The sequence below is a fragment of the Camelus bactrianus genome, chromosome 1 (genome assembly GCF_048773025.1).
Source record: "Camelus bactrianus isolate YW-2024 breed Bactrian camel chromosome 1, ASM4877302v1, whole genome shotgun sequence".
Lineage (NCBI taxonomy): Eukaryota > Metazoa > Chordata > Mammalia > Artiodactyla > Camelidae > Camelus > Camelus bactrianus.
The window spans coordinates 64953534-64979724 of NC_133539.1; the positions used below are offsets into that span (position 1 = coordinate 64953534).

General features: G+C 40.4%; 1 protein-coding gene across 2 annotated transcripts in view; it reads left to right on the forward strand.

Annotated features, from left to right (window-relative positions):
• Positions 1–26191, forward strand: part of FGF12 (fibroblast growth factor 12) — a 501860-nt gene that overhangs the window by 168731 nt on the left and 306938 nt on the right. The window contains exon 1 of one of the 2 annotated variants that reach the window (XM_010959261.3): positions 2930–3152. The exons of the other annotated variant lie outside the window; for it this stretch is intronic. Within the exon in view, the coding sequence (XP_010957563.1) occupies positions 3062–3152 (91 nt within the window). The 5' untranslated portion in view covers positions 2930–3061. Of the gene's footprint in view, positions 1–2929; positions 3153–26191 lie in introns of those variants that run through there. 2 annotated transcript variants of the gene reach the window in all.

Genomic DNA, 26191 nt, shown 5'->3' on the forward strand with positions numbered 1-26191 from the left:
TTGGTTTAATCTGAACTCATCTGATAGTCCAATAACAACCAAAAAAATCTATAAATGTGATCCCCCAGTTCTTTTATCAAGTACTATGATGATCTACTTTCTTTGTGATGAATACACCTGACCATTAGAATCACTGTGACAGCCACTTAAAGACAGCAGGCCATGTGAATATTAATTGTGACAGTGTTGGCTTTTCTGCTGTTTTCTAAGGGTTTATAGTTCTCTTGAGGGGACAGAAGATTCACAGGTAAAGCCTTCCTAAAATCAAATAAAAAGGCCCCTGTGTTAGACCACTAAGGAGTGCCTAGAACCCAGTTAGGCAGTTGATAATAGCACCTTATCTTGTGAAAACAATTACAGTCTTCAAAGCTCTTCACATGTGTCAAGTCACTGAATCCTTGCAACAACCTTGCCAGGGAGGCAGAAAGTATTATAAATATGAAAATTGATGCGCCAGAGGTCATGTGTGTTTTGAATCATACATGGACCTGCTTGCTCTGCTCTAGTTCCTTGGGGAACTGGGGCCTCATCCTATTCCTTTGCTACGTTTCAAGGAATAGCATCTCTCTCAAAGTAAAAAACAGCTCCATGCATTGGGTTCCAGGGCAGAAGAGCTCTGCCGGAAAGCTCTCTGCCTCTGCTGCAGCAGGAAGGACTATTTTTGGATGTTTTCCTTTTGCTAATTATCTCTCCATCCGTGGGGAATTTCTATAGGTAAAATCCCCAGATGAACCAAGTTTCTCACTAATTCCCGCAGAGACCGGGAAGACAAAGGCCATAGCCCAGTGTGCCCTGGGGCCTCAGAACCTCTCCAGTGGTGACAGTATGGTGGCTTCAGAGAGTTCTTCAAGGACCATGGAGCCTACAAAGCTTTGGTGTTCGCATGAACAATGGGGCTAAGGGGCCACTGGAAGGAAGGCCTGGACATACCTCCTTGAGTCGTGGAACCACCCCAAATGACCTTGCCTGGAGCTCAGTTATGGAAAGAGTTAAGAGAATGTGGAACCAATGGTGGCTGAGGGCTCAAGAGGCCCCCATGGTGTTCTGACTTTCCTCCATCACCTCTAAGAGGAAAAAGGAAGAGACTTCTGAAAGAGTATTTTTCCAGGCAACTTCAACCTTAAGCTTCAAGCTCCGGGGAACCCCACAGGAACTGTGAAGGATTAGCCTAGAGAAAAGAAAGAGAAAAGGGGTGATGAGAACCATTTTTATTCCCTTGCTGGGAAGAGCTAACCAGCTAGTGCCAGGTGGCCTGGGTACGAGGGGTAGAAAGAAGGTATAGTAAGTTTTTGGCTCAGTGTCAGTGTAAATCTAACAGGTTTTGTGCAGTGAACTACCTGGGGACCTGGTGAGTTCTCTGCCACCCGAACTGTTCCAGCAGAAATGTGGACTCTGGTATGGAAATTGTCATTTATGGGAAAGTGGAAAATTCTGCAGGTGGAGGGATAAGTAATAATAACTGCTAACACTGTTACAGGACTTATTGTGTACCAAGGTTTTTGTTTTTGTTTTTTTTTTGTTTTTTTAATCACTCAACAAGGGATAAATAAGGTGGATGCTATTATTAACTGTCCTTTAGGGACAAGGAAACTGAGGCACAAAGAGGTTAAGAGATTTGTTCAAGGTCACACAGCTAGTAGGGATTTTCACTTTGGCTGCTTGTCTCTAGCATGGGTGCTTTTAACCTCTTGCTGTATTGCTGTGCCCTCTAAGTCCTTTCTTGAAATTCCAGATAGGGTGGAGTCTGGTCCCATTGCCAGCATTCTTTGTATGCTTCACTCATAAAACCTCCAAAAGGGTATTGATGGCTCCTGGAAAGGAAAGAAGGAAGGAGGGAAGGATGGAGGGAGTGAGGGAAGGAAGGAAGGAAGGAGGCAGGAAAGAAGGAAAGAAAGAAAAAGAGAAAGAAAGAAAAAGGAAGCCAAGGAGTTGCTGATGGAAAAAAAAAAAAAAGAGACCTGTGGACTAACAGGGAAGCTCATCGGTCATTCTTGGGGGCCTGTTTTCATATTTCCCGCCTCATCTTCTCCTTCTATACCTCTAGCCTTCGCTTCTGGTCTCCCTTACCCCACCATGCACCTGTCTTCCCATAGCACCTGTGCTAAGCTTTTCCAGAAGACTGGGAGGCACGGGGACAAACAAGCAGCTGCCACGTCTCTATTCTGCACCCTCTTCCCCGCCCTGATTTACAGACGAGAAAAGTGACGCTCAGAGTGGTATGTGACTTACCCAAGGTCACAGAGCCCCGATCATAAAATCCAGGTGTCCAGATTCCCACCTCAGCGCCCCGCCCACGCTTAGGCACACCTTCCCTGTCTGCGCCGTACCCAAGAGCTTTCTTAATTCCACATCCCCGCCTCCCCACCCCCCAGTTCCCGGGAGTCGCTTCTGACGCTCGGCAGCCTCCAGGGTCCAGCCCTTCCTGCGGGCGCTTCCCTTCCGCCGGATTCCCACGCCGGAGTCGCCCTCGGCCCGCGCGCAGCCCGCGGGAGCGCTGCCTGCCGGGCCCCGGGAGCCCCTCTCTGCGCCCCGTAGCCCCGCACAGCGGGGGCACTGAGGCGGGCTGGCTCCTGTGCTCACCGCCCGACGCGGAGAATAGGAGCTGAGGGGGTTGCCCCAAACCCTCAGGCCAGAAGCCCAGGGCCCGCAGGGACCCCGCCGTCGCCCCTCCGGGCACAGGCACCTGGAAAGGGGCTCCAGCCCACGATGACGTCCTCCGCGTAGCCGGTGCGCTCACCCTCCCGCCCGCAGCCGGGCCGCCACCTTCGGGAAGTCCCAAAGTATCGCGGTCGAGCCCGCAGGGGTGGGGCCGCGCCTCCGGCTCCCTCGCGGGGCTGCCCAGCCGGGCGGCACATCCACCCCATCGCCCTGCCCCGGCCCTGCGCCCCCCGCGCTCCTGCCCGGCCCTGGCCCGGGCCCGGCCGACGTGCAAACTGCTCTGCGCCCGGGACGCGCGCACCATGGATTCGGGACACGACTTCCCAAGACGGCAGGCCGCCTTTTGGTTGGACAATTAGCAGAGGTGGGCGGGGAGTTGACGGACCCCACCACGCGCTTCTCCATGAAGATTCTTGAGCTTTCTTTGAAGAAAGGAGTGCATATGCTGCAGTGTCTCTGTGGAAGGAACCTGAGGTCCAGCAACAGCCTAAGTGGTGAGAAAATGTTCTTTCCTTAGCCCTAAACGTGCAGATGCCCACCCCGCTTCCCTCCTCCTGGCCCCCTCTCTGCCTCCCCCTTTCCCCTCCTCTATTCAGCTCTGTAAGTGAAGGAAGGAAGGCTTTTCCTTTCTGGGGCGAGATAATGGCCCCGCCGCCGGTTCTGTCTTTGGATTTTTTTTTTCCTCTTAAATCCCTGAAGTCATCCGCGTTTTATAGAACGCTTTCGCTGTCACCCATCGCCTGAGCTGGAACCTGCGGGTCTCTTTCCGAGGGGTGCTTACAGTGACCTGCTTTCGCACTTCCTCGCGGCTCTCTCCTTGTGACTTGCGAGGGCGGCGTGCGACTTGGAGTTGCTCAGTCTCCTCTTGAGAAGTTGCTGGTGCGTTCGACAGGAGAGGGGACTTTTGAACAGGTGGCTGGCAAGGCAGGTATCTTTTCTTTTTCTTGCTTTGTCTGAAAAGTAGACATCTGGCCGTCGACAGAGGGTACGTTTCGCACTGGAGAGCAAGCAATTTCTGAACTGATGCTGAAACAGGAGTTCCAATTAGTCCTGGGCTTAAACCTACCAGGTCCCTCAGGAAGAGCCCAGGGAGGGAAGGAAAGAAAATCACACCGTTTTAATGACCTGCGATATTGAGAAAAACGATTTAAGTTTTAATGGGGAAAAAAGAAACCCTACAGCCAAATAAGTATGGTTCTTTTCTGCTGTTCTGTTGGAGATCTGTTTCACCACACTTTCCATTGTCCATCGCTCTCTTTTTTAAGGTGTAAGTTCCCTTTAAAGTCGTTTTGTCCATTAATCTTGTGAGTACTAATCCAGTTTTTGGTTTTCTGTTTACAAAATGGGGGTGGGGCGTGAGGAGAGAGGAAAGGTGCCTCTGTGGTGTCCGAACCAGCGTCATTTTGTAAAATATTTTTTTTGGTCCATAAGTTCCAAATAACTTTAATGTTCAGAAATTTAACAGTATTATAATAGGCTTCATGTTTAAAACTTAATATGTTATTCTGGGGGATCTGATTCATTTCGTTAAGTACCTATTTTCAGTCTGTGCTCGAGCTATGAAGATTATATTTGGAAAGATTAGAATATATATACATTTCATTCATCCTTTCTAACACTTTGATTTTTGGCTTGCCACTTGAAATGAAAAATAAAACTATTTTAAAAGAACGAATTAGATAATTTAACTCCATGTGAAATATGAGAACATACACTTTTGAAATGAAATCAGTAATGAGATCTCATGTTTTTACTTCTGTTCAATTCAGAAGATTATTTAGACAGTATCTTTTTTGCCACCATATTTATTAGTGCTGAAAGGTATCAGTCCACTATATTCTAGACTAATGTGCTTGACATTGAAGTTTTGTTTTGAAAATACTTATTTCAGGAAGCTAATAGAGATGTATGTTAATATTATTTCAGTCTTACTTGTCTCTATTAAATAAAACATGAATAGATTGTAACTTGGATGTATGTTTCTTAGATGTGAAAAATTTTAAGTTCTGTATGGTATGTAATAAAGACCTCTTGTAAAATAGATAACATGCTAATTTACATGCAGGGTCAGTCTTTCAAATAGTAGCAGATCCAAATAGTGATAACGAGTGACGGAGAAGCATACGTTGTGGTAAAATCATGGGACTTAGGGTCAGAAGACCTAGTTACAAAGCACTCGCAGTAAAATTACTGAGAATCTTTTAAACTCAGTATCTTCATCTGGACAAAGTGGAAATAATGATAGCTCCAGCCCGGTCCTTATTTCTTGTTTGATCCTAGGTTTATCATGTGATCTGTGAACACTGTTGCATTTTATATACAATTTTGAGTTTGTGGGGTAGTTGGTTATTTTAGGGTACTATCACACGAGGAGAATGCTTATAAAATGGTATAGTCACAAGCTGTGGAGATGAAGGTTCCTTTACAGACAGATGTATAGAGTTGCCAAAAGATTGTTTCTGGGAACTACATTGCTTTTGTTTGAACTGTGGTTTTTTTCTTAGTTTATAATCTTGGATAACTTACATGACCTTGCTGTTGCTCAATTTATGCATAAATATAAATTACTTTGGTAATAGTGCTTACCTTATAGGTTGTGGTAAAGATGAAATGACTTAATAACGGCCAAAGATTTATTGAGCTCTTACTCTATGCCAGGAATTGTTCTAAGGACTTTTGAGTCTACTGTATACAACATGCTGGGTACATTTTAGATATTATTATTATTGCGTTCCATTTTAAAGTGATTTCTTTCATATGGCTTGTGTCCTTAGTACGAACAACATCACAGTAAATCTGCATGAAATGTTGTTAGGCTCAGTTTGTGAATGCAAATTGAGGCAAAGACATCATATACAGTTTCATGGAGTAAATTTATAAAAAGAGGGCACAATTTAAAAATTTTAAACTTACCTAAAGAGTAATACAATATTATTTTGAACTGTATTAACAGGGAGTAAAAGTTTTATGCAAGCTACTTCTGCCCCATTATTTTACATTTGAGGAAAGTAAGGTCCACAGGAGAGAAGTGACATAATTTGTTATAAGAGGTTAAAAGGTTCTCCTCATGGATTGCTGAACTTTTGGAATTGTAAATATTTCAGTTTTTGCCATGCAAAAATATTTGCCAGTATTTTATTTAGGTTTTATTAAATAAATTGGATTAAGAAAATACGAAATGATTGTTGCTAACTCTTGAGATTCTTAGTATAATTAAAATAGTTTACTATTCTTGTCTTTCCTCCTCAGTATCAAATATTAATACATTATCTAATTTATCCATTATATTAGTTTCTAAATCCTTTATACTTCAGTAGAATGGAGATATCATAAGCAATCAAATAGAAGACAATCTTGGACAAGATTAAATGAATTGTTCAAGGTTATTTCCTGGTCTCTTACAATCCTTTTTTTTCCCCATTTCTCAAAATAAAATTTACTTTTTCTTAGTGTTTTTGTTTTCATGTGGCGCCTAGATATTAAAAAAAAAACAAGTAACAAGTTTAAAATTCTAAGCAGTTCTGCTCAGAGTATTGGCACTTTTATTAACCTGATAAAATACTATGTTTTCAGTTTGGAGACCGTAAGGCAGATTCATTTTTCTCTAGAGATGCGACCTTTACAAAGAAATGCACGCTCACACAAGAGCAGGGATTAAAGACAGTAGCTGTAATACCTGCTCGGGTCCTTCTCAAGATCTAGTTGGGAGGAAAGCGGAAATGTTCTATCAGAGAAGGGTGTTAAGGTTACAGGTTTCTCGTCACTTCAGCAGGAGAGACCATTCTAATGTTGCAGAAGAAGGAGGCTCCTGAGAAAGTTCCAGCAGGCATCACCCTGAAGGGGAGGGCAGCACTTTGGTAGCAGGTCCCGAAGGTTCTAGTGATGTAAGCGTGTGCGTGTGGACGCGCGTGCGTGCACAGCTGGGGCGGGGAGGTGCTGGGCTTGTCTAACCACCCTAAGCTGTTCCAGAAAATCAGCCGTTAGCCTCTCTTTCTGTATACAGTCATAATAACTCTTCTGTGATAGTCAGTTAGGGGCTACTCAGCCTGGTAGCATGGAAGGTTAGCAGATGTCTAGAGATTGAGCTATGCAGTCACATCAAGCCGCCTGGCTGTGGGAATGAAAACACCCTAGGCAAAAATAATTTATCCATCTTCATAAAAACACAGAACCCAAACCCTGCCTCTCCCTTCCTTTCCAGGATAGCGCTGACATCTAAATTGAAACTGCACTTACAATCACGTTGCATCAGCTAGTGTGTATCTAAGGGCTGCGGGCTTTAACTACTCAACAGGACAGTCAGGTGATCCAAGACAGAGTGTTTGACTGCAAAGTGGAGATTGCTTTAAGCTTATTTCCCAGAAAGGGATCCTCTACAAAGATAGCAGTAGACAGTTGTTTTCAGCTCCAACCTACCTTTACTTCTTTACTTTTTCTTCAGAGATGTAGGTAACAGATGCCCTCTGAAACTGGGACAGATGACAATAATGTATTTAAAAATTGAGGATATTTTAGATTCAAATTCAATCTTCAGAAATCCACCAGATCAAAAAACAGATGACAAAACCCACCGTTTGAAGCCATGTACTCAGTTGTTCACACTGTTTTAATTTTGAAAATGGGTGATTTCAGTGAGTAACTTCCTTCAGTTATCCAATCTGGGAAAACTATGTTAAAGAATAATTGCCAATTTATATGTGGCAACTTCCTTTGCTGTAGAATGTTTCTTTGAGCTGCTTTTAATGTCATAAGCTTAGAATTCTTCACTATTTTAATATTGCTCCCATGGCTAAAATGAATATGAATCATAAAGTGTACAAAATGATCATTGCTTTCTTATGGCTTTCATTTTCAAAGTGATTTCTGTTATTTTACATGACATTTTCAGTGTTAATGTCAGAAAATTCAAGAAGTTAGTGCTTTTTATTAGCTCATTTGTGTTACGGAACTTGAGAAAAGCAGTTTGCCAAGTGCCTGCTATGTGCAAAATTAGTAGGTGTCATTACTGTTCGTTCACCCAATATTTTGGGTTCTCTTGGGCATACTGCAGGATGGCATTACCCCCTTCCCTTGAACTTAGGTGTCACCATATGCCTTGCATTAACGAATGAAATGTGAACAGAAGTGTTGCTCCTCTCTTCCATGTGGATATAGCTTTAATAGCCAGAGCACAGTTCACCTCAGGCTCTGACCTTCTGATGATGTTCAAGGTAGTGATTTCTCCATCAGTCTGTGTCCCTGAGTGTCTGTAGTAATACAGCCCTGCTATGCGACCCGTGATGGACATTTAGCACAAATGAGAAGTTAAAATTTCTTTTTGTGAGTAACTTAGATTTTTAAGGTCATTTGGTATCTGGCTAATCTTGATTGACGTGGTAAGGCAGGACAGTTTAAAATAGTCAAATTTAATGAAAGATTATTGGGCTCTGTTTAAGGTTCTCTCCAGTCAAACACTTTAATTTCTCCATGATATCATCTGTAGTATATAATGAATTGATGTATTGGCTTCCTTTCATAATCTTTGAATAATTAGTTTAGCATACCAAAGTATGGGGTTTTGTCATCATCTAGTAAGTTAGTGCTTGTCCTGAGCTAGTGGGTACCTTGCTTCTTTTTTCTTAATTACAGATTTAAAAAAAAATTGTACATTTTTTAAACGTTATGCTTGATTTACAGTTATTATAAAATATTGGCTATATTCGCCATATTATACAATACATCCTTGAGCCTGTCTTTCACCCAGTAGTTTGTATCTGTCACTCCCCTAAACCTTTATTGCCCCTCCTCCCGACTAGTAACCACTAGTTTGTTCTCTATATGTGTGAGTCTGCTTCTTTTCTGTTATACTCACTAGTTTGTTGTATTTTTTAGATTCCACATATAAGTGATATCATCCACTATTTGTCTTTCTCTGTCTGACTTATGTCACCTAGTATAATACCCTCCAAGTCCGTCCATGTGCTGCAAATGCAGAGTTTTGTTCCTTTTTAGATCAGAGCAGAAATAAATGAAATAGAGACTGAAAAAACAATAGAAAAGATCAATGAAACTAAAAGCTGGTTCTTTGAAAAGATAAACGAAATTGGTAAACCTTTAGCTAAGACTCATCAAGAAAAAAAGAGAGAGGCCCCAAGTCAATAAAATCAGAAATGAAAAAGAAGCTAAACCAACCACCACAGAAACACAAAGGATCGTAAGAGACTACTACCAACAACCATATGCAATAAAATGCACAACCCAGAAGAAATGAACCAGGACGAAGTAGAAAATATGAACAGACAAATTATCAGTAATTACATTGAATCAGTAATTTAAAAACTCCCAACCAACAAAAGTTGACGACCAGATGGCTTCACAGGTGAATTCTACCTAACACTTTGAGACAAATTAACACCTATCCTTCTGAAACTATTCCAAAAATCTTGCAGAGGAAGGATCACTTCCAAACTCATTCTGTAAGGCCAGCATCACCCTGTACCAAAACCAGACAAAGGCACAGGCTTCTTAAATGATGTTTATCTTTTCCCTCAAGATGTAATGAAACTCCACTGATGTTTGAAGTTATTCTTTCAAAGTTGTACTTTAATTTCAAGACCCTTAAAGACTCAGGTCTACTTTTCTACTTATCCTGTAATGTGGATTATTACCTTTTGTTGCCTCCAAGTTCCTGGAAGAACAAGCCATGTTACCTGAAAAACAGTGCAAATGTGGCAACTCTCATCTCTGCTGCAGTTTTGCCAAAGGAAAATGCAAATAAAATTGTTTTTCTCTCAGCCTGTAAACTGAGAGCTGTGTACATGGGAAGAAAACCAGGGCAGTGCTTTATGGTGAAGGGGTGAGCTGAATCTCATCTGGGTCATGGACCAGCAATCCATTTGCCTGGCTCTGGGTTAAGTACAACAAAAGAGAGAAGGCAAGCCATACCTTTCCAGAAGTCCTGGATACGTGTGTCATGCAACTAACCCTCCATAGTTGGCACTCTTGCCTTCTTTCTGTCTTTATCCATCTTTGGATAGAAAATTAAAGAAACAGGGGGGAGGGTATAGTTCAGTGGTAGAGTGCCTGCGTAGCATGCACAATGTCCTGTGTTCAATCCTCAGTACCACTATTAACAAATAAATAAATACACCTAATTAACTGCACCCCCCCCCCCCGAAAAAAGAAAATTAAAGAAACACGTCTCTAGCTTTAGAGGTTGCCATTTTTCAATTTAGCAAACACTCTTTGTGGACTGACTGATGCTACATTCTGCATTAGGCACGGGAGACTCAGCAGGGAGAGATATCTGTACAAGCAAGAGGTATCATACTAGGCAGATTATAACACATCCCAAAGGTGGGGTACCTCAGAGCCTCAGTTTATTTCAATTTAACAACCTCTTACCTGAGTTAATGTTCTGTGGTTAAGAATCATCCCAAGGAAGGAATAATTAATTCTGCCTGGGATTCATGTTAGTCTCCCTGAACTTGAAATGCATCTAGGAATTCAAAAGGTAGTGCTGGGTGGGGCAGGTGGGGGCTGTCATGGAAAGGAATAGTATCTCCATATATTTACTGGAAGAATGTGTTTGAATACAAATAAGATGCAGGTATAGAAAAGCAATTTTTTTTATGAAGAATTACCCTACAACTCAATTCAAGCCTACCCAGCATTGCTCATATTCAGATATGCTGCCTAGTTGTCTATTTTATGCCTCTCCTCTGCCCCTACTTCCACCTAAGTCCATTTGTTCACAGATATAACACATCAGCTTCAAAGAAAAGTGCAACTTGTATTCTCTGATATCAGAGTTAGAAAGAAACGTCCGAGGAGTACTTATAGATCTGTTCCCTCAATTATCATGGAATATCTTTAAACAGTGAAGCTCTTCTTTGTACACCTCAGTGGTTGAAATTGCTGTCTTTATGCCATGGTATTTTCATTGCACGATGTTATGAATGCCATGACCGAATATTATTTGTAATGCCGTTAAGTGTTGCAGGGTATTTGCATTTCCTAGGGTGGATATCAGAAATATACTGTGAATCTGCCAAGACAGTCTCTCTTGCTGAAATGATCTTTCTTGTTTATACTTAAGCTTCTAGTACTGTCCTTCCCCCTCCACTCATTACTGTTTATAGAAACGATAGCATTGCAGTTGGTGTCACTGATTGCCCACGTTGCTGCTTCAATGAAGCCAGCTGGGACTCGATTGCATGGTCTTTAAATAAAACTTAGTGGCACAAAATGACTCTCGTTTTTGAGGGGAGAGAGGTTGTTGCTAGCTGGATCATTCTCTAAGGCACTAATTATTTGCTTAACTTGGAGGAACTTGAGAATCAGTGAATCTCCACGTTGGCTCAGTGTCTGACCTTGGCGCTGAGGCGCTTGTGGGTAGATAGCATAGAGAAAGTCCTTATGAAGCCAACCTCAAAATGATAGTGATAAACCCAGCTACCCTCAGCCCATTTTAGCACTCTGCAGGTAACTCACGGACTAGAGATCGTGGATATACCTGTGGTTCCAGCTACCCAGAGGCCGAAGCTAGATTAGTTGAAACCAAGAATTCGAGGTAGTAATGTTCTGTGCTGGTCTGTTTACAGACAGCACGGGGATGACCAGGAAATGGTGAGAAGCAGAGTGAAATGTTGGTGTTGCATTTTCTTAAATTGTCACAGTATGGAAAATGAAGAGTATCAATCACTACTTCTGGCCTATGGCTTCCAAACTTCACTGTGAGTTAGGCAGGGGAGCATTCCTCTTTATAGTCATATAGTACAGATTAGGGAACCAAGCCTTATCCAGATGGAGATTTATATGTCTATATAAGTTTATTTATTTTCTCCTGAAAACCTTTAAATTTATAAGTGTATCTATATCTACCTAAAATATCTATACACTTATGTATGTCTGTGTATCTTTGGTTAAATGCATTTAGAATTGTTAATGACAGTTACCTTTAGGGAGTTTGATGACAGACTTGCTTTTTGCTTTACATATTTCTATATTATTTGAATTTTAATGAAAATGTGTTCCTTTTATAATTAAAAAAACTAGTGATATCTATTTTAGATTATGCAGTTTTCTACTCATAGCAGGAAACTTTGAAAATGTAAAATCTGTTGAATAAGAAAGATCACTTATAAAACCATGACCTCAGTATAATACTTCCCGTTCTTATTGTGTGAATTTTTACAAGTTATCACATGAAAGTTACATACTTCGTTTCTTTTCCTATGCGCTTAAACAATTATTCTAAATATGGAAAGAAATACTCATATTGAAATATTTGGAAAATACCCTTTTTTTAAAAGGAACTACAAGAAGCTGTTAATAGTGGTTAGTTGGAGAGAGATGCTTTTAGGGCAGTGGAAAAGGAGGCCTCTTTTTTTTAGCTTTGTGCATTTCTGCATTGTTTCTTATGATTTGTATACATTGATTTTATATATTTATATATATAAATCAAGATATAGATAGGTGGGAAATCGTGAGCCATTTATTTATATTTTCTTTTTTTTAACTTACAGATATTAAAAACACTAATAGATATGTGTCATTTTACAAACAAATCTCCTAAATGTGATTTTAAATTACTTTATAGAATGACATCGCATGTTTATACTATAATTATCATCTGCCTACTGTTGGATCACATCCATCTTTTTAAACCTTTGAATTTTGTTTTTAAAAAATTTTGACGAATGTCTCTGTGTAGAGATCTGTGCGTGTGGTGGGCTTAGAGGGTAGTAATCAGTCATAACTTTTCTTTTTCCTCCTTTCCTCTACCTTCTATCTTCATCTTGAGTTCAAAACAGTTGAGAAAATAGACAAGGTGTCCAATGGACAGCTATGAAATGTATCTGCTTTCTTACTGGATTGCTGGAATATTGCATTAGAGAATGGTCAAAATTGAACTTAACACCATTCTCTCCAAACTAAATCTTGATGTAAGCAAATACCCACTAGAGAGAAAGTTGGGTCCACAGAGCAAGCCCGCCTGCTGAGAAATCCAGCCTTCCCCCTGGTGAGCCCCAATAGTGGAGTGGAGAGATTTGGACTCCACAGTTACCTCTAAAGTCAGGTCTGAGCCCTGAGCTGTTTGTTATCTGCTCAGCAGCTCAGAATGTGTCCAGAATGTGTCAGTGGACAGATCCACAGAGACAGAGAACCCACAACAAGCCTGAGGACCCTTCACCTGCCCCATTTTTCCTCCCAGATCTCACAAATTAGGTAAGTTTTTCCTCTTCCTTGGAAAGGAGTGAGAAGGGTGGATGGAAGGGCACAGATTCTCTTCCCATTTGTTGGAAAAGACAAAAGTGCCTCTTTTGTGAACCAAAAGTAAATGTGAAAAGTAGGAGCAGGAATTTACTCTTGCAGCATGTAACTTTCAAGGGCAAAACTATTTTTAAGCCTTCAGTAACGTATACTTTAACAGCCGTATAATATTTCCCTGGTTCTGTGTGACTGTGGGCTAGTTCCTCGGTCTCCCCGTGCCTCGTATTTAATGATAGTTCTGAGTTTATAGGGTTGTTCTGAGCATTAACTGCCTTAATGTCTGTAAGGTTCTCAGCCTGTGAAATCCTGGGCACTTAGTTTTCAGTATTTCCTGCTCTTCTTTTTCTTGCCTTTTATCCCTCCTGGTGTTATAAAATACCAGATACATGCTGTTAGTGTGTGGTTTATCCCATCTTAGTCTTTCTCTTAATTTAAGGTGAAAAAAAAAAGTGCACCATACTAAATCTTAGGATGTACTTAAAATTTTAATCTGTGTGTTTAACTTTCCCTCACTGTTTTAAGATAGGCCTTAATTTTGGTAAAAAGCAAAGGAGTCTATACCTAGCCAATTTCATTTGTAAAGATTCCTGTTTGTTTTCTTATAACTGATAATTACCGTAATATGCATAACATTAAGAAAAATACTGGATTTCATTTTATTTGTAGAAAGAAATGTAAAATGTTATCAGGGAGTAATTTGTTTGTAACAGGTAATTTGGATGGTACACTTAAGTGACTTTTGATAACTAAATTTTTGGAATCAAACATGGTAGCACTAACTTTAGTCTTAATAGTTCATGTTGCTCGAGTTTTAACTGTCTGTTGTGTTGGTAGATTATTTGGAAGATCAAGACAGGAGGCAAACAAAAGTCACATTAAATTTTAATGCTGTAGAATCAGCGTAACTGAAAAAATCTTACCTCCAGAGGACTTAGTAAATTCACTTTAATTTGTTTTCAAGTCCTGGCAGGTAGACTCAGTAGACCATTGATTTTCCATTCCTTTGTTGTGTTTCCCTCACCAGGTAATTTCTAGGAAATACTGAGGAGTATTTACACATTCCACAAATATGTCCTGGTGTTCATTTGACAGCTCTGTCAATATTCTTCACTCTGAACCACTGAGATACAGGAACTTTCTTACTCTCCTCTTTCAGTCTTGAGGAAAACCAGCCTGTGGGTCTTCAGAATAATTTGCTGAATACTGAGGAAGGCAGAGGTGTATAGCAGTGTGGAGAATGAAAATCTACAGACAGACATCAGCTACCACTGCTGCTAAAGTCCATAGGCTGCGTTCTCCTCTAGGAGAGCCTCCTGATCGTCTCTTTGTAGCCCCTAGCCTCGTTTTGCATTATGGATTTCTTTATTTCCCCAGCAGTTGGAAACTACTACTCCAGATTGCGGAGAGACAGAGAAGTTATTCCCATTCCCATTCTAAGGCTCGTTGATTTTTTTTTTTTTTTTAATTGCGTGATGACTGAGAGTGGAGCATTCATGTCCTATAGGAGAAACACTCACTCACTCCCAGCACAGGACATGGTCTGGCCACTCCTGGTCCAGAAAAAGCAATCATGGTAGTTATCAGCACATTTCTAAATGTTTGGGTTATCCATTTTAAATAATAGCAGATGAGGAGTACCAGAAGTCAGCCCAGGTATCACCACACCTTTCCACCATCTTTCTTTCAAAGTAGATTGCAAAGGGGATTAGTCTGGCATGCCCTTCTTGGCATGATCTTGTCTCGCCAACTCTTGGAGCAAAGAAGATAGGTCTTGTAAGAATGAACAATGATTTTCAAATAGGGCAGCCTAAATGTAGAGAAACATTCTTTAGCCCTGAATGAACTTGGTTCTGTTCAAAATGTATCCAATTTAAATTACTGAAAAATGCATAGCAGCTCAGGTGAAAGCGTTAGCTTCAGTGGTTGGAGCAGTTTTACAGCAACAGAGACTAGGAAATTGACTTACAGTTGTATGATTGGAAAGGCTAAACAAGATGGTCCCTCTGAAAACAAACGAGTTTCTCTGACAAGAAGTGCTAATTTTTTCCCCTAGGAAGCAAAAGTTACTAACACTGCCCTTACCCCAAAGTGTAATCTATCCAGTTATAAGAATTTGGAGGTTCAGCCTAATTAGCTCCTCTGTTGCTTGAAGAGTTGAATATTTTTGGATTTTCAAGGCAAAGATAGTATGGAACATCCCTTCAGTTGTATGTTTACTCATCTGGCATTTACTGAGACCCACACCACGTGCCAAGCAATGGGCCTGCATGAAGCCGGTTCTAAGATAATTCATCCTTTGATAGGGAGATAATAAGTGAGCACAGTCTATCCTAATTTAAGTATTATAGTTGGTTGTTCTTTTTTTTTTTATTGAAGTATAGTCAGTTATAATGTGTCAATTTCTGGTGTACAGCATAATGTCCCAGTCATGCATATATATTACATGTATTTGTTTTCTTATTCTTTTTCATTGAAAGTTTTTATAAGATATTGAATATGGTTCCTTGTGCTATACAGAAAAATATTGTTTTTTATCTATTTTTTACATATAATGATTAACATTTGCAAATCTCAAACTCCCAAATTTATCCCTTCCCACCCTCTTTCCCCCGATAACCGTAAGATTGTTTCCTATGTCTGTGAGTCTGTTTCTGTTTTGTAGATGAGTTCATTTGTGTCTTCTTTTTTTCTTTCATTCAAATTCCACATGAGTGATATCACATGGTATTTTTCTTTCTCTTTCTGGCTTACTTCACTTAGAGTGACCATCTCCGGGTCCATCCATGTTGCTGCAAATGGCATTTAGTGGTAGTTAGCATTGTCATTATTCTGGAAGGGACTGCTATGTTGGGTGTAGAGATAAACTGTCTCCAAGGTTTTTGTTTTTAGGTTATCTTCTCTGATAATTCTTTTTTTGCTGCTGTGATTGTTTACATGTGCTCAGTTCAAGTTCTACTTGAGCAGATTAAGGGTTAGTTTGCTTTCATCAAGCCAGGAATACTCTAGCTGTAGTGTACATGAGGCTGACTAGCCTTAGGTGGCTCACCATTATGATTTTGTTTTCCAGAATGCTCTGGGTTGTGTTATTTCAACTGAAATTGGAATTGGGAGGGCACAAGAAGGAATAGGAGATAAAATATACATAGTGTTTTTTTCAAGGTTAAAATACAGAAACAGTCAGAGATTAATGTGACAGACACTAATATGCCTGCGACTCAGAATGGGCAAATTATTAGCATTGTGCCATGTGTATTTCAGATTTGCTTAAAATAAAGAAGTCAAACACTGCTGATAAAATTAAAAGCACTTAGAACTGTTTCCAGCTCTGTTCTAGCGTGCCTTCCTCCTCAGGTCGCGTGCTATATGCTCCTCCAGTCCATGCTTTTACTTAACATGTGTCATATAGGATACTGTTTTGAGTGTTTCTAAAATTTATAGAAGTGGTCGTGAACTGTACTTATCTCTCTGCATCTTATTTTTTCACTCAATTCTGTGTTTTTGAAATTCACCCCTTTTAATACAGATGCATCAGGTTCTGAAACATGTAGCGGGGCATGAGGGAATCTGGAGCGGTGGCCGAGAGCGTGGGCCAGGCGGCCTGGGTTTGACCTGCCTCTGAGACTGACCAGTTATGTGACCTCGGACAGGTGTCTTAACCCCTCAGGGCCTCGGTTTTCTCATTTGTAAAATGGTAATAGCAGCAGCACCTACCTTGTAGGGATGTGGTGCAGAGTAAAATCAGTTAATACATATGAAACTCTTAGAACACTGCCTGACATTGAGTGTAGTAGATTTATTATCTGTATGTTCCTTTGGGAATGTGTATTGACTCATAGTAGGACGAGCAGCCTTGCTTGGCTGATATTCCCTGATTTTTTTTCACATCCAGCCCTGTGTTAAGGAGAAAAAAACTCTGTATCCAGGGTTGGATTCCTAATTGGGTATTGAGTGGGGCAGAATGGGGGTGGGGGGGGTCACTGCAGCTGGAGAGATCAGTGAGTCACTAAGAAACAATCATCTTTTTTTAAATTGAATTTTAGTTGATTTACAATATGTTAAGTTTCTGGTGTACCACATGGTGATTCAGTTATACATTATATATAGTCTTTTTCATGTTCTTTTTCATAATAGGTTATTACAAGCTGTTGAACAGAGTTTGGCTGGACTGTTGCACAGTGGACTAGAGTCAAAGGAATTTGCAGTGTCAGCTGAATAATTGCTGTATTGTTTAGGGCTTTGGTTTTATTGTATCAGTGGGGCTACAGAAACACCTGTATGGTCTGCCTTCCACCTCTGTCTCCTCTGGTTGTGTACTGACCTTCCCTTTCCTGCTCTTGGAAATTGTAAACAGGGTGTACTTTGTCGTCTTTGAATTGAGAGGGAGTGGTTCTTGGCTGAGCTGGAACTACAGTGAGTACTTAAGACGGAAGCAAATCCCTCTAGAGATGTAAGAGGAAAAAGAAACGAAAGACTAGGTGGAGCCGAGGCTGTCCAATGACTTCAGATCTGTGCCAGCTCTACTTTCCAAGCCACCTGGGCCTCCTTAGCAGGTTCCGTATAGCTGAATATAGCCAGCTTTCTCAAACGATGGAAGTGTATTTCCAAGGCAGACATTAAAACTGAGTGAAGGCTGTGTTCTGATTGACCTCTTCACCTCCTGAAGCTGTTTGGCATGACCAGGTGTCAGTGATCTAACGAACCTTGCTGTCATCGTCACGACACGCGTGTTAGGAAGCAAACATGATGCCTGTGCTGAAATCTTCTAATGAGGAGGGACCATTTAACATCCTACATAGGGAGTGTAAGTGCCTCAAAATTTAGAATCATAATATTTGGGTCCCAGCAACAATTTTAGGAATTGAAAACACACTTTTATTTGGCAGATGAAGAAACAGCAAACTTGAGACAGTTATTCAAAGCCCCATATCATGTAAAGTGGCTGGACTTAGAATCCAGGAGTTTTAATATATGGAATCTGGACACTAATTTGGGATCTTTCATTCCCTCATTTCATGAACTTAGGCAAGGTTCCTAACCTCTGTAAGCCTCAAAATCCTCATCTGTAAGGTGCATAAAAGCATTCTTGCTCCATGAAAGCATTGTTTGAAGTCTAATTGAAATAGTGCACATGCTGAAGGGCAAAATTTAAAAAAGCATAATACAAATATAACTAATTTATTATTACTGTTATTACTGTATTTGATGCATTTATGACACAGGGCTATACTGGAGGTAAAATAAAGCTCCATTTTGTATTGTCTTCACGGAGAGGGTGTGAGTTAGTGTTTTATCAACATGAAACTTACAGTTTCTTTGGAATGAGAATTGTATCTTCCAGTAGCCATCACATCTCGTTGCACACACATTTTTCTGGCCTATGCTGTTTTGATGCTGCTTGAAAAGGATGCTATTCTCATGGACAGTGTAGAACCTTTCCAGTGTGCATTGTGAAGAGGGACAGTATGACAGAGGTTAGGGCATTTTGTTGATTTTAACCTTCCTTTAAACTCTCACCAATGGTCTGCAAAGGATGTGGTCATATACTCCAGTGTGCAGACTGACTTCTGTTATTGAGGGCTTAACATCACTTAGTTTTCAGTCAGTGGTGAGCGAATCTACACTATATTCAAGTTTAATTTCTGGGATCCGTAGGCACTTTAGTCTATGAGGCGGAGAGGACAAATGAGCTACTTTCAAGTGTAGTAATCACATTAATTAATGGCCGCTTCTAATAAAAATAACTTAGCACAAACAGGAGGAAATAGTAAAAGCTCATATGGGCACTAGCAGTCAGACATATTCTAGACATAATTGGGTTCCTAGTATGTGCTTGGCATTGGACATATAGAGATAAGTCAACTCCTGCCACAAGGAATTCGTAGTGTGGCAAGGGAGCGAAGATAATAAGCAAAAAACGCATCTTCAGGGGTAGGTGCTAGACTAAAGGTAGGAACGATTTATCTTGGAAATAGAGAGATGAGAGCAGTTCCTTCTGCTTAGTGATATGTGTGTGTGCGTGCGTGTGTGTGTGTGTGTAGTCGAGGAGGTTTATCTGGAAAGGCTTCAGAGGAATATGCTGCCAGAGATGCATTTTTAAGAATAGATAGGCATCCACCTTGCATAGAAAATGATGGGAAGGACATTTTGGGTAAAGGGGAAAACATGCGCTAAGGCGTAGGGCCAAGAAAGAGCATGTGTTTCAGGCTAAATTTGCTCATTCTTTCCTTCATTCCTTCACTTGTCTACGGCCTACTCTTTGCCAGGTACTATTCTGATTGCTGGAGATTCAGTGGTGAGCGAAACAATGTCAATTTTAAGAGCTGACTTTCTGGTGCAGAAGTAAAACAATAAATAAATAAACAACTAACGTGCATATAATATAGTGTCAGGTGGTGGTAAGTGCTGTAACGAGAAATAAACACATTAAGGGGCTAGAGAGTGAAAGGAAGATCTCTTTAGATACAGCAGTCTTCTCTGGGGGCATGGCTTTTAGGTAGAGGCGCAAGGAAGTGAGGGATCAAGCCTGCGATTACTGAGGGAGAACTTGGTTTCACTGGAAGGAGCAGCGAGTGCAAGGGTCCCGAAGCAGGAATAGGCTCGACATACTCGAAGATGAGGGAGAAGGGCAGCGGGGCAGGAGCAAAAGGAGGACGCGTGGTAGGAAAGGATGTTGTTTATGGTGTGGTAGGCTGTGGCCAATGTTTGGAATTTATTTTGGGAATTATGCAAAATTGCTAAAGGGTTTTGAGCAGGGTTGTATTTTGAATGGATCACTCTGGCTGCAGTATGATAATAGACTTGTATCAGGGAGACTATTTAAGAGGCTATTACAGTATTTTTGTGACAGGCTTGGAATAGAGTCAAATGTGCTAGGTGGTGAGACATGGTCTGGTTTGGGATGTGTTTTGAGGTAGAGTTGACAGGACTTGCTAACTGATCGAGAGAAGGAGAGAGGTCAAAGGTGACTCAGGTAATTATGCCTGAGTGAGGGAAGAGGGGTATCTTTCATTGAGTTAGGAAACAAAGAAGCGTAGAGTTGCTTTGGGGAGATAAACTCAAGTGTTCTGTTTTGTTTGTTTTTTATTTATAATTTTTTTCATCTTTTTTGGGGGGAGGTAATTAGGTTATTCCTTTTTTAATGGAGGTACTGGGTATGCCCAGGACCTTGGGCATACTAGGCGGGCACTCTACCACTGAGCTATATATACCTTGGCCCCCTCAAGTGTTCTGTTTTGCATATGTTAAATTTGACATAGAATAAAACATAGACACTGACCTGAAAGATACAAGCCTGGAATTTAGTGGGGTCCAGGGCTGGAGATATGAATGTATGATTAATCAGCATATAGATGGTATTTAGAATCCCAGAACTGTACTCAGTTACATAAGGAATTAGTGTTGATACGGAAAAGGAGAGATTTGAGGACTAAGCCTGCAGTACTCCTGTACTGAGCCATTAGGAGCTAAATGCTACCAAAGAGACTCAGAAGGACTAGCTTGAAAGGTGGAGGAAACTCAGGCGAGTGTGGTAACAGGATGTAAGTGAAGAAAGTGGCAAGAAAGGATGACCAACTGGGTCACATGCTGACGAGAGATCGGTAGCATGCAGGCTGAAGATGGAACTTTAGGCTGGGAAATGTGGAGGGCTTCCCTAATCTTGGCGAGTAATTTCAGCGGAGAGGTGGGTGTGAAAGTCTGATTGGAATGGGCTTAAAGGACTAGAAGGTGTGATAGTGGAGAGAATGAATACAGAAGAATCTTTCTAAGAGTTTTACAGTAAAGTTGTGTGGAGAGATGAGGGAATGTGGGATCAAGGGGAACATTGTTTTTGTGAAATGTTATGGTATATTTATGTGCTAATGAGTGTGATTAACTAGGAAAAGGAAAGCTGCTGTTACAGGAGAGAGATTGAGAATATTGCCAGAGTAGTTGGCTTCCCATGGTTAACACATTCCATGCTTGGACCAGTTACATCATGGTTACATCAGACTTGTTAAAAAACAGATTGCCTTGTCCTACACTATACCTCCTATCAGGGACCTATCAAAAAGGTCCCATGTGCTTAAGTTTTTAAAAAGCTTTCCCAGTAATTATAGTGTAGAGCTAGACTTGGGAACTTCTGTTTTAAGCAACACAGTGTATTGCAGTAGTGGCAAGAGCATTGACTTGGGGTGGCAGAAGATGGGGTTGCAAATTTTGACTTCTTATAAATCTTTAATCTCTTAGCTTTGGCTTTTCTTATTTTTGGATTTCCCCTCCTAGGAATTCTCTTAAGCATTGAGCACTGGAGGCTGCTAATGGGTTTTGGAGCCAATGTGGTTCCTCTACGGGGATATTAATGGAAGTTTCTGGCTGTCACTCTCTTGTAGGAATACACATAAATATTCACAAGATTGCCAAATCTAGCACACACATGTTCAAGAAATTGGGACAAAGGGGACCATTAAGATTTACACCTGTATATTGAGTCCAAACTAGGTGCTCAGAAACTTGATTATTTAGGAAGAAGAATACCATGAAGTCAGGTTGGATCTGGAATCCAAAAGCCTGGGTTTTATTTTTGGCTCTGTAATTTGCAGACTGTATGAATTTTGTGACATTGTGAGTGTTCATATGAAAATGAGTGTGCTGGCTTTTCCCTGCTTCCATCCTACAGTTACAAAGATCAAATGAGTGGAAAACATTTCATGACTGATAAAGACTTTTAACTGTAAATTTTATATGTGTGTATATATATAGTATCTATATGTAGTATATATATATAATTGTTGATGCAAATTGTGAAAAATAGCTTTTGTAAACACAGTTTTACACTACATTACACAAATATCTTTGAAAAGTGATCATTCACACCCCATCATCATTTGTGATGCAAAGTAGGGCTGTTTAAAATGTACGTGTTTACACATATGAAAACACACAGATCTAAATGCATATGTGGGTATCTAGCTTTGTTCAGTATTAGTTTTGTTAGTTTTCCTCAGAGATTAGGATGATTTTTGAATTATATTTCTTGAATTATATTTTTGAATTATACTTGAATTATAATTAAATATTGTATGTCAGCCTAAACCCCTAAATTCTTCTGCAGCATTTTCAAATATGGAAGGTAAGCCTGAGAGCTTCACAAGTACCTCTCTCTGCACTACAGCTGTGTTTCAACCTGCATCCCATAAATTTGGGAAAGAAATCGCAAATGAGAGAGGGAACAGGATACTGCAGCAGGCTGCATCATTGTACTCCATGCTGGTTACAAGACCCTGGAGGTGGGAAGGAGGAGACTGTCTGGTCTTGGGTAGCATGCTTCCCAAAGGGTATTATCAAACTAGGGGACATCTCAGAGATGCTGACCAGGATATTAACAGGGTTTGAAATTGTGACTTATAAGGAGCAGGTAAAGGCCTTACAGATAGTTAACCTAGAGAAGAGAAGAGAAGATGGAGGTAGACTATGACAGTCTGGTTATTTCAAGGGAGCAGAGGTAGGTTTGAGGGGTTGGATTTGAAAGAAGAGCACGAACGCAGTTGTAGAGAACACACGATGAATGCTTTGGCTGCTTATGACTCTTCAGTCACCGTTACTGTACTAGCAGATGCTGTAGGGTTGTTGAGACATTGCGGAGGGTTTTAAACATCTGATTCGAAGCAGAAGTACTATGAAGTCTTTCCTCGCTCGAACACTCTGTGTCACGTCGAAGACCTCGTGTGAGGAAGAGCCAGCACGTTTTCTGAGCTGTAACGGAGGTTGGGGGACAGTTACAGAGGTGAAATAATGGTTGGTTATGCTAAGCAGCGGAAGGATTTTGAATTTAGTTCCAAAGGTGCCTAGGAATACGAAAGTTGCCCTTTCGACTCTGAAGTCTTTAGGTAAGTCCCTGAGTACGTGTTGTTGTCATTCTGTTCTGATCCAGGAGGTCAGAACCGTGTCATTGGTGTGTAGCTTGAGCTCTACTAAATGGTGGGGAAAAAAATGTCAGCTTCTGAAGACTTTTCCTTCAGTGGGGTACAATTCACTGTAAAATAGTAAAGCTCTTTAGCACACAGCTCTGAGTAAGTGGATAAATTGAGTGGAAGAAGCAACAATTTAATTTATGGGCCACTTAGTTAACAGTAAGTCCATTTGTCATACTTAACAGCTCACTGTGCTCCTAATGCAGAGTTAATGTATTATACTTTGACTCATAGATTGATGTTGTTGGAAGGAACCTTAGAGACAGTTTAGTCCTGTTACAGACAAGCTGGCTGAAGTTCAAAAAGGGAACGTGCTAAAAGGCACCTGGTCTCAGAACTGGGTGTCTGAGGACAGCAGGGACCGTGGACTCCTGCCACCCATTGTCGAGGCACTTCCGTTTGTCTCCTCAATTTGTAATTCCCGTCATCACTTGTTGAGATGATTATTCTTCAGTCATACTGGGAGTAATTTTATCTTGCAGCATCACTTTGTAGCTGCCATCCTACATATGAATTAGAGTAGCCTTTTGGAACTGACGCAGAGGACAGCATCCTTAAAGTGACTTTCCCTACATCTGGTGGCATGTCAGGAGCGATAAACTCTAGACATTCATGCCCCTCCTGTGTAATTTCGCCGTACCTGTGTGCTCCCTGTCATTGTTTTTCTTTGAGTCAACATACTTAAAAAAAAAAATCAATTTAGCTTTGTCCTGACAATTATATCTATAAAATCACAAGTTTAATATGCTGGGTTTTTTCTATTATAAAGATGGTTATTTTAATATAACCATTCTGTTTTAAAGATTTCATCAAGATGTCCCCTAAAATCATTTTGCACGTCATGCTTTGGGAAATACTAAACAAGAGAGACACTTTCAGCAAACTCCCTGCTAATGTAATGGTGATTGATAGTCATTTCTCCCCCTCCACCCTCCACATCTCACTACTAATATCCCAGTAACTTAAAAGAAAGGACACTAAATCCTACCTTTGTTCATATTCATATATATATTTTTACTTTCTCATGGAGAAGTAGTGGAGGAAAGAATTAAGAAATAATTTGTTAGAAAATGAATGGTTCAGGTTACATTCATACATTAACTAAGGATAAGGACCTCCTGGCTAGAAAAGGTGATTAACAGAGTGTGTGAAATAACTATTTCCTTCCTGCTGAAATATTGATCAGTTGTTTACAATTCTCATTAGCCATGTGAGATGTAAATAAAGGCTGCTGAGAGAGTTTTTCTTCCTGTAGTGCCACCAAGACATCCACCTAAACATAAACAAGCACAACATTGTAAATTCGGTTTGGGGGAGCTGAATTGGTGGTATGGTTGCTTTTATATGATGGATGATACTCCTGTTTGGTTTCAGATGGTGCTGGGAACAAACTGTCTCATAGACCCACTTTTTGCAATTGAGCTCGATTTACCGATGGAGGCACCCTTATTGCTAGAAAGAGACAAAAAGTCTTGATCCCATTTGAACTAGAATTTTTTAATTCTAATGAGTTAATGGTTCTCTCAAATACAGCTTTCTAACCAGGGTGCATAGTTTCTGTCCTTCAGCCCTAAGGAGACTTGTCATCTTAATCCAGAATGCGACAATAATTCTGATTGTCTAGGTGTGCCATTTTCATGACGTGAAAAAAGGCTAGAAAATACTGGACAGTGGAGAACAGGACCTCCAGTTTGCATGGTGCCTGGGAGCTTAGAAAACACTTAAGTGCATCAGCGCTCTTGAGACACAGAGCATTTCTGTGAGGCAAACGTGATTTTCCCCTTATTTTAGATGAAGAAACCGTAGATGCGAGAGGTGAAGTGACTTGTGTCAAGTTCCACAGCATAAATGAGTGGCAAGTGAAGATTTGCAAGTGAAGTCATTACATTTTTAATCTGATGAACCTTCCACTCCGCTGCAGCTGCCTTCAGCATTTCAAACTTCCATATTATTAGATTATGTAAACTCAAAGACACAAACCAATGATCTTTGGGACATATATTTCATAAGAAGGTGTTTTGAATTAAAACACCATTCAGAGGTGTTCCTGACCTAATTTGTGCATTGCAGGATGAGATGGCACAGATGTGGTCCCTGCCTTCAGGGAGATCACAGTCTTCTGGAGCTAGAGGAAGTTACATATACAAACACCTTAATACAAAGCAGCCTGGGATATGAATTATAGAGTAGGTATAGACAAAGTTCTATGGAGAAATAATAGAGAAAAGTTAAATTGAAATAAAGAAGGAACCAGGGAAAGGATTATGGGAGAAATGAAACTATGTTAATGATTATTTTTGTCATGGGTAAACTTTTTGTTTTTGATTACTTATTTAAATATTGCTTATAGAGAAGTGCATAAATTGCAAATATATAGCTTGGTATAATTTCACAAGGTGAGCACACCCATGTATCCATTATGTGGACTAGAAACCGAACATCACCAGCAGCCCCGTACCCTTCTTGTGCCTCCTTCTAGTCAGTGCCTTCCCCAAGGGCAGCAGTTATCTTGCTTTGACATTGTAGATTTGTTTGTCTGTTTTAAAACTCTAAACGAAGTAATACAGTGTATGTTTTTTATGTCTGGGTACGTTGTTCAGTGTTATGTTTGTGATACCTATCCAAATTGTTGCTTGTAGCTTTAGTTCTGGTTTATTCTATTTATTTATTTATTGATTGATTGATTGATTGATTGATTGATTGATTGATTGTTGTCAATATACCATGCATTTATTATCCATTCTGCTGTGGGTGGTCACTGAGTGGTTTCTAGTTTGTGGTCACTGTGAACAGTGCTGCTATGAATAATCTTGTACTTCTCTTTTTGTGAATGTGTATATGCATTACTGTTGGGAATAGTCGTAGGAGTGGATTTTCTGAGTCCTGGAATATGCCTATACTATAACAGCTTTTGATGAGGAAAAGTAAGGATGACAAAGGACTTCACTAATAGAAGGGGAACCATTTACAAAGATCCAGACATGATGGGCCGCAGAGAGAATTCAGAGACTGATGAGCAGTTTAGGTGGCAGAAGTGCACTGTGTTTGAGAGCTATAGTGCAATGTAGATTTGGAGAGAGAGACAAGGAGAAAGGGAACATTTTTGACAACCCCTGAGCTATTTTACAGAAGGATAATTGTATCAGTTAGAAAGCACTCATCTGCAAGTCACAGAAGACTTCAGTAAGTGTCTTAATCAGATGGGTTGATTTTTCTCAACTACTAAGATGTCTGGAAGTAGGCATATTACTGACTTTCACTTAAAACTCAACAAAGCCAGTAGGATCTAGGAGCTGTCTTTGCACTGTGGCATCCTAGCATGCTGTCAT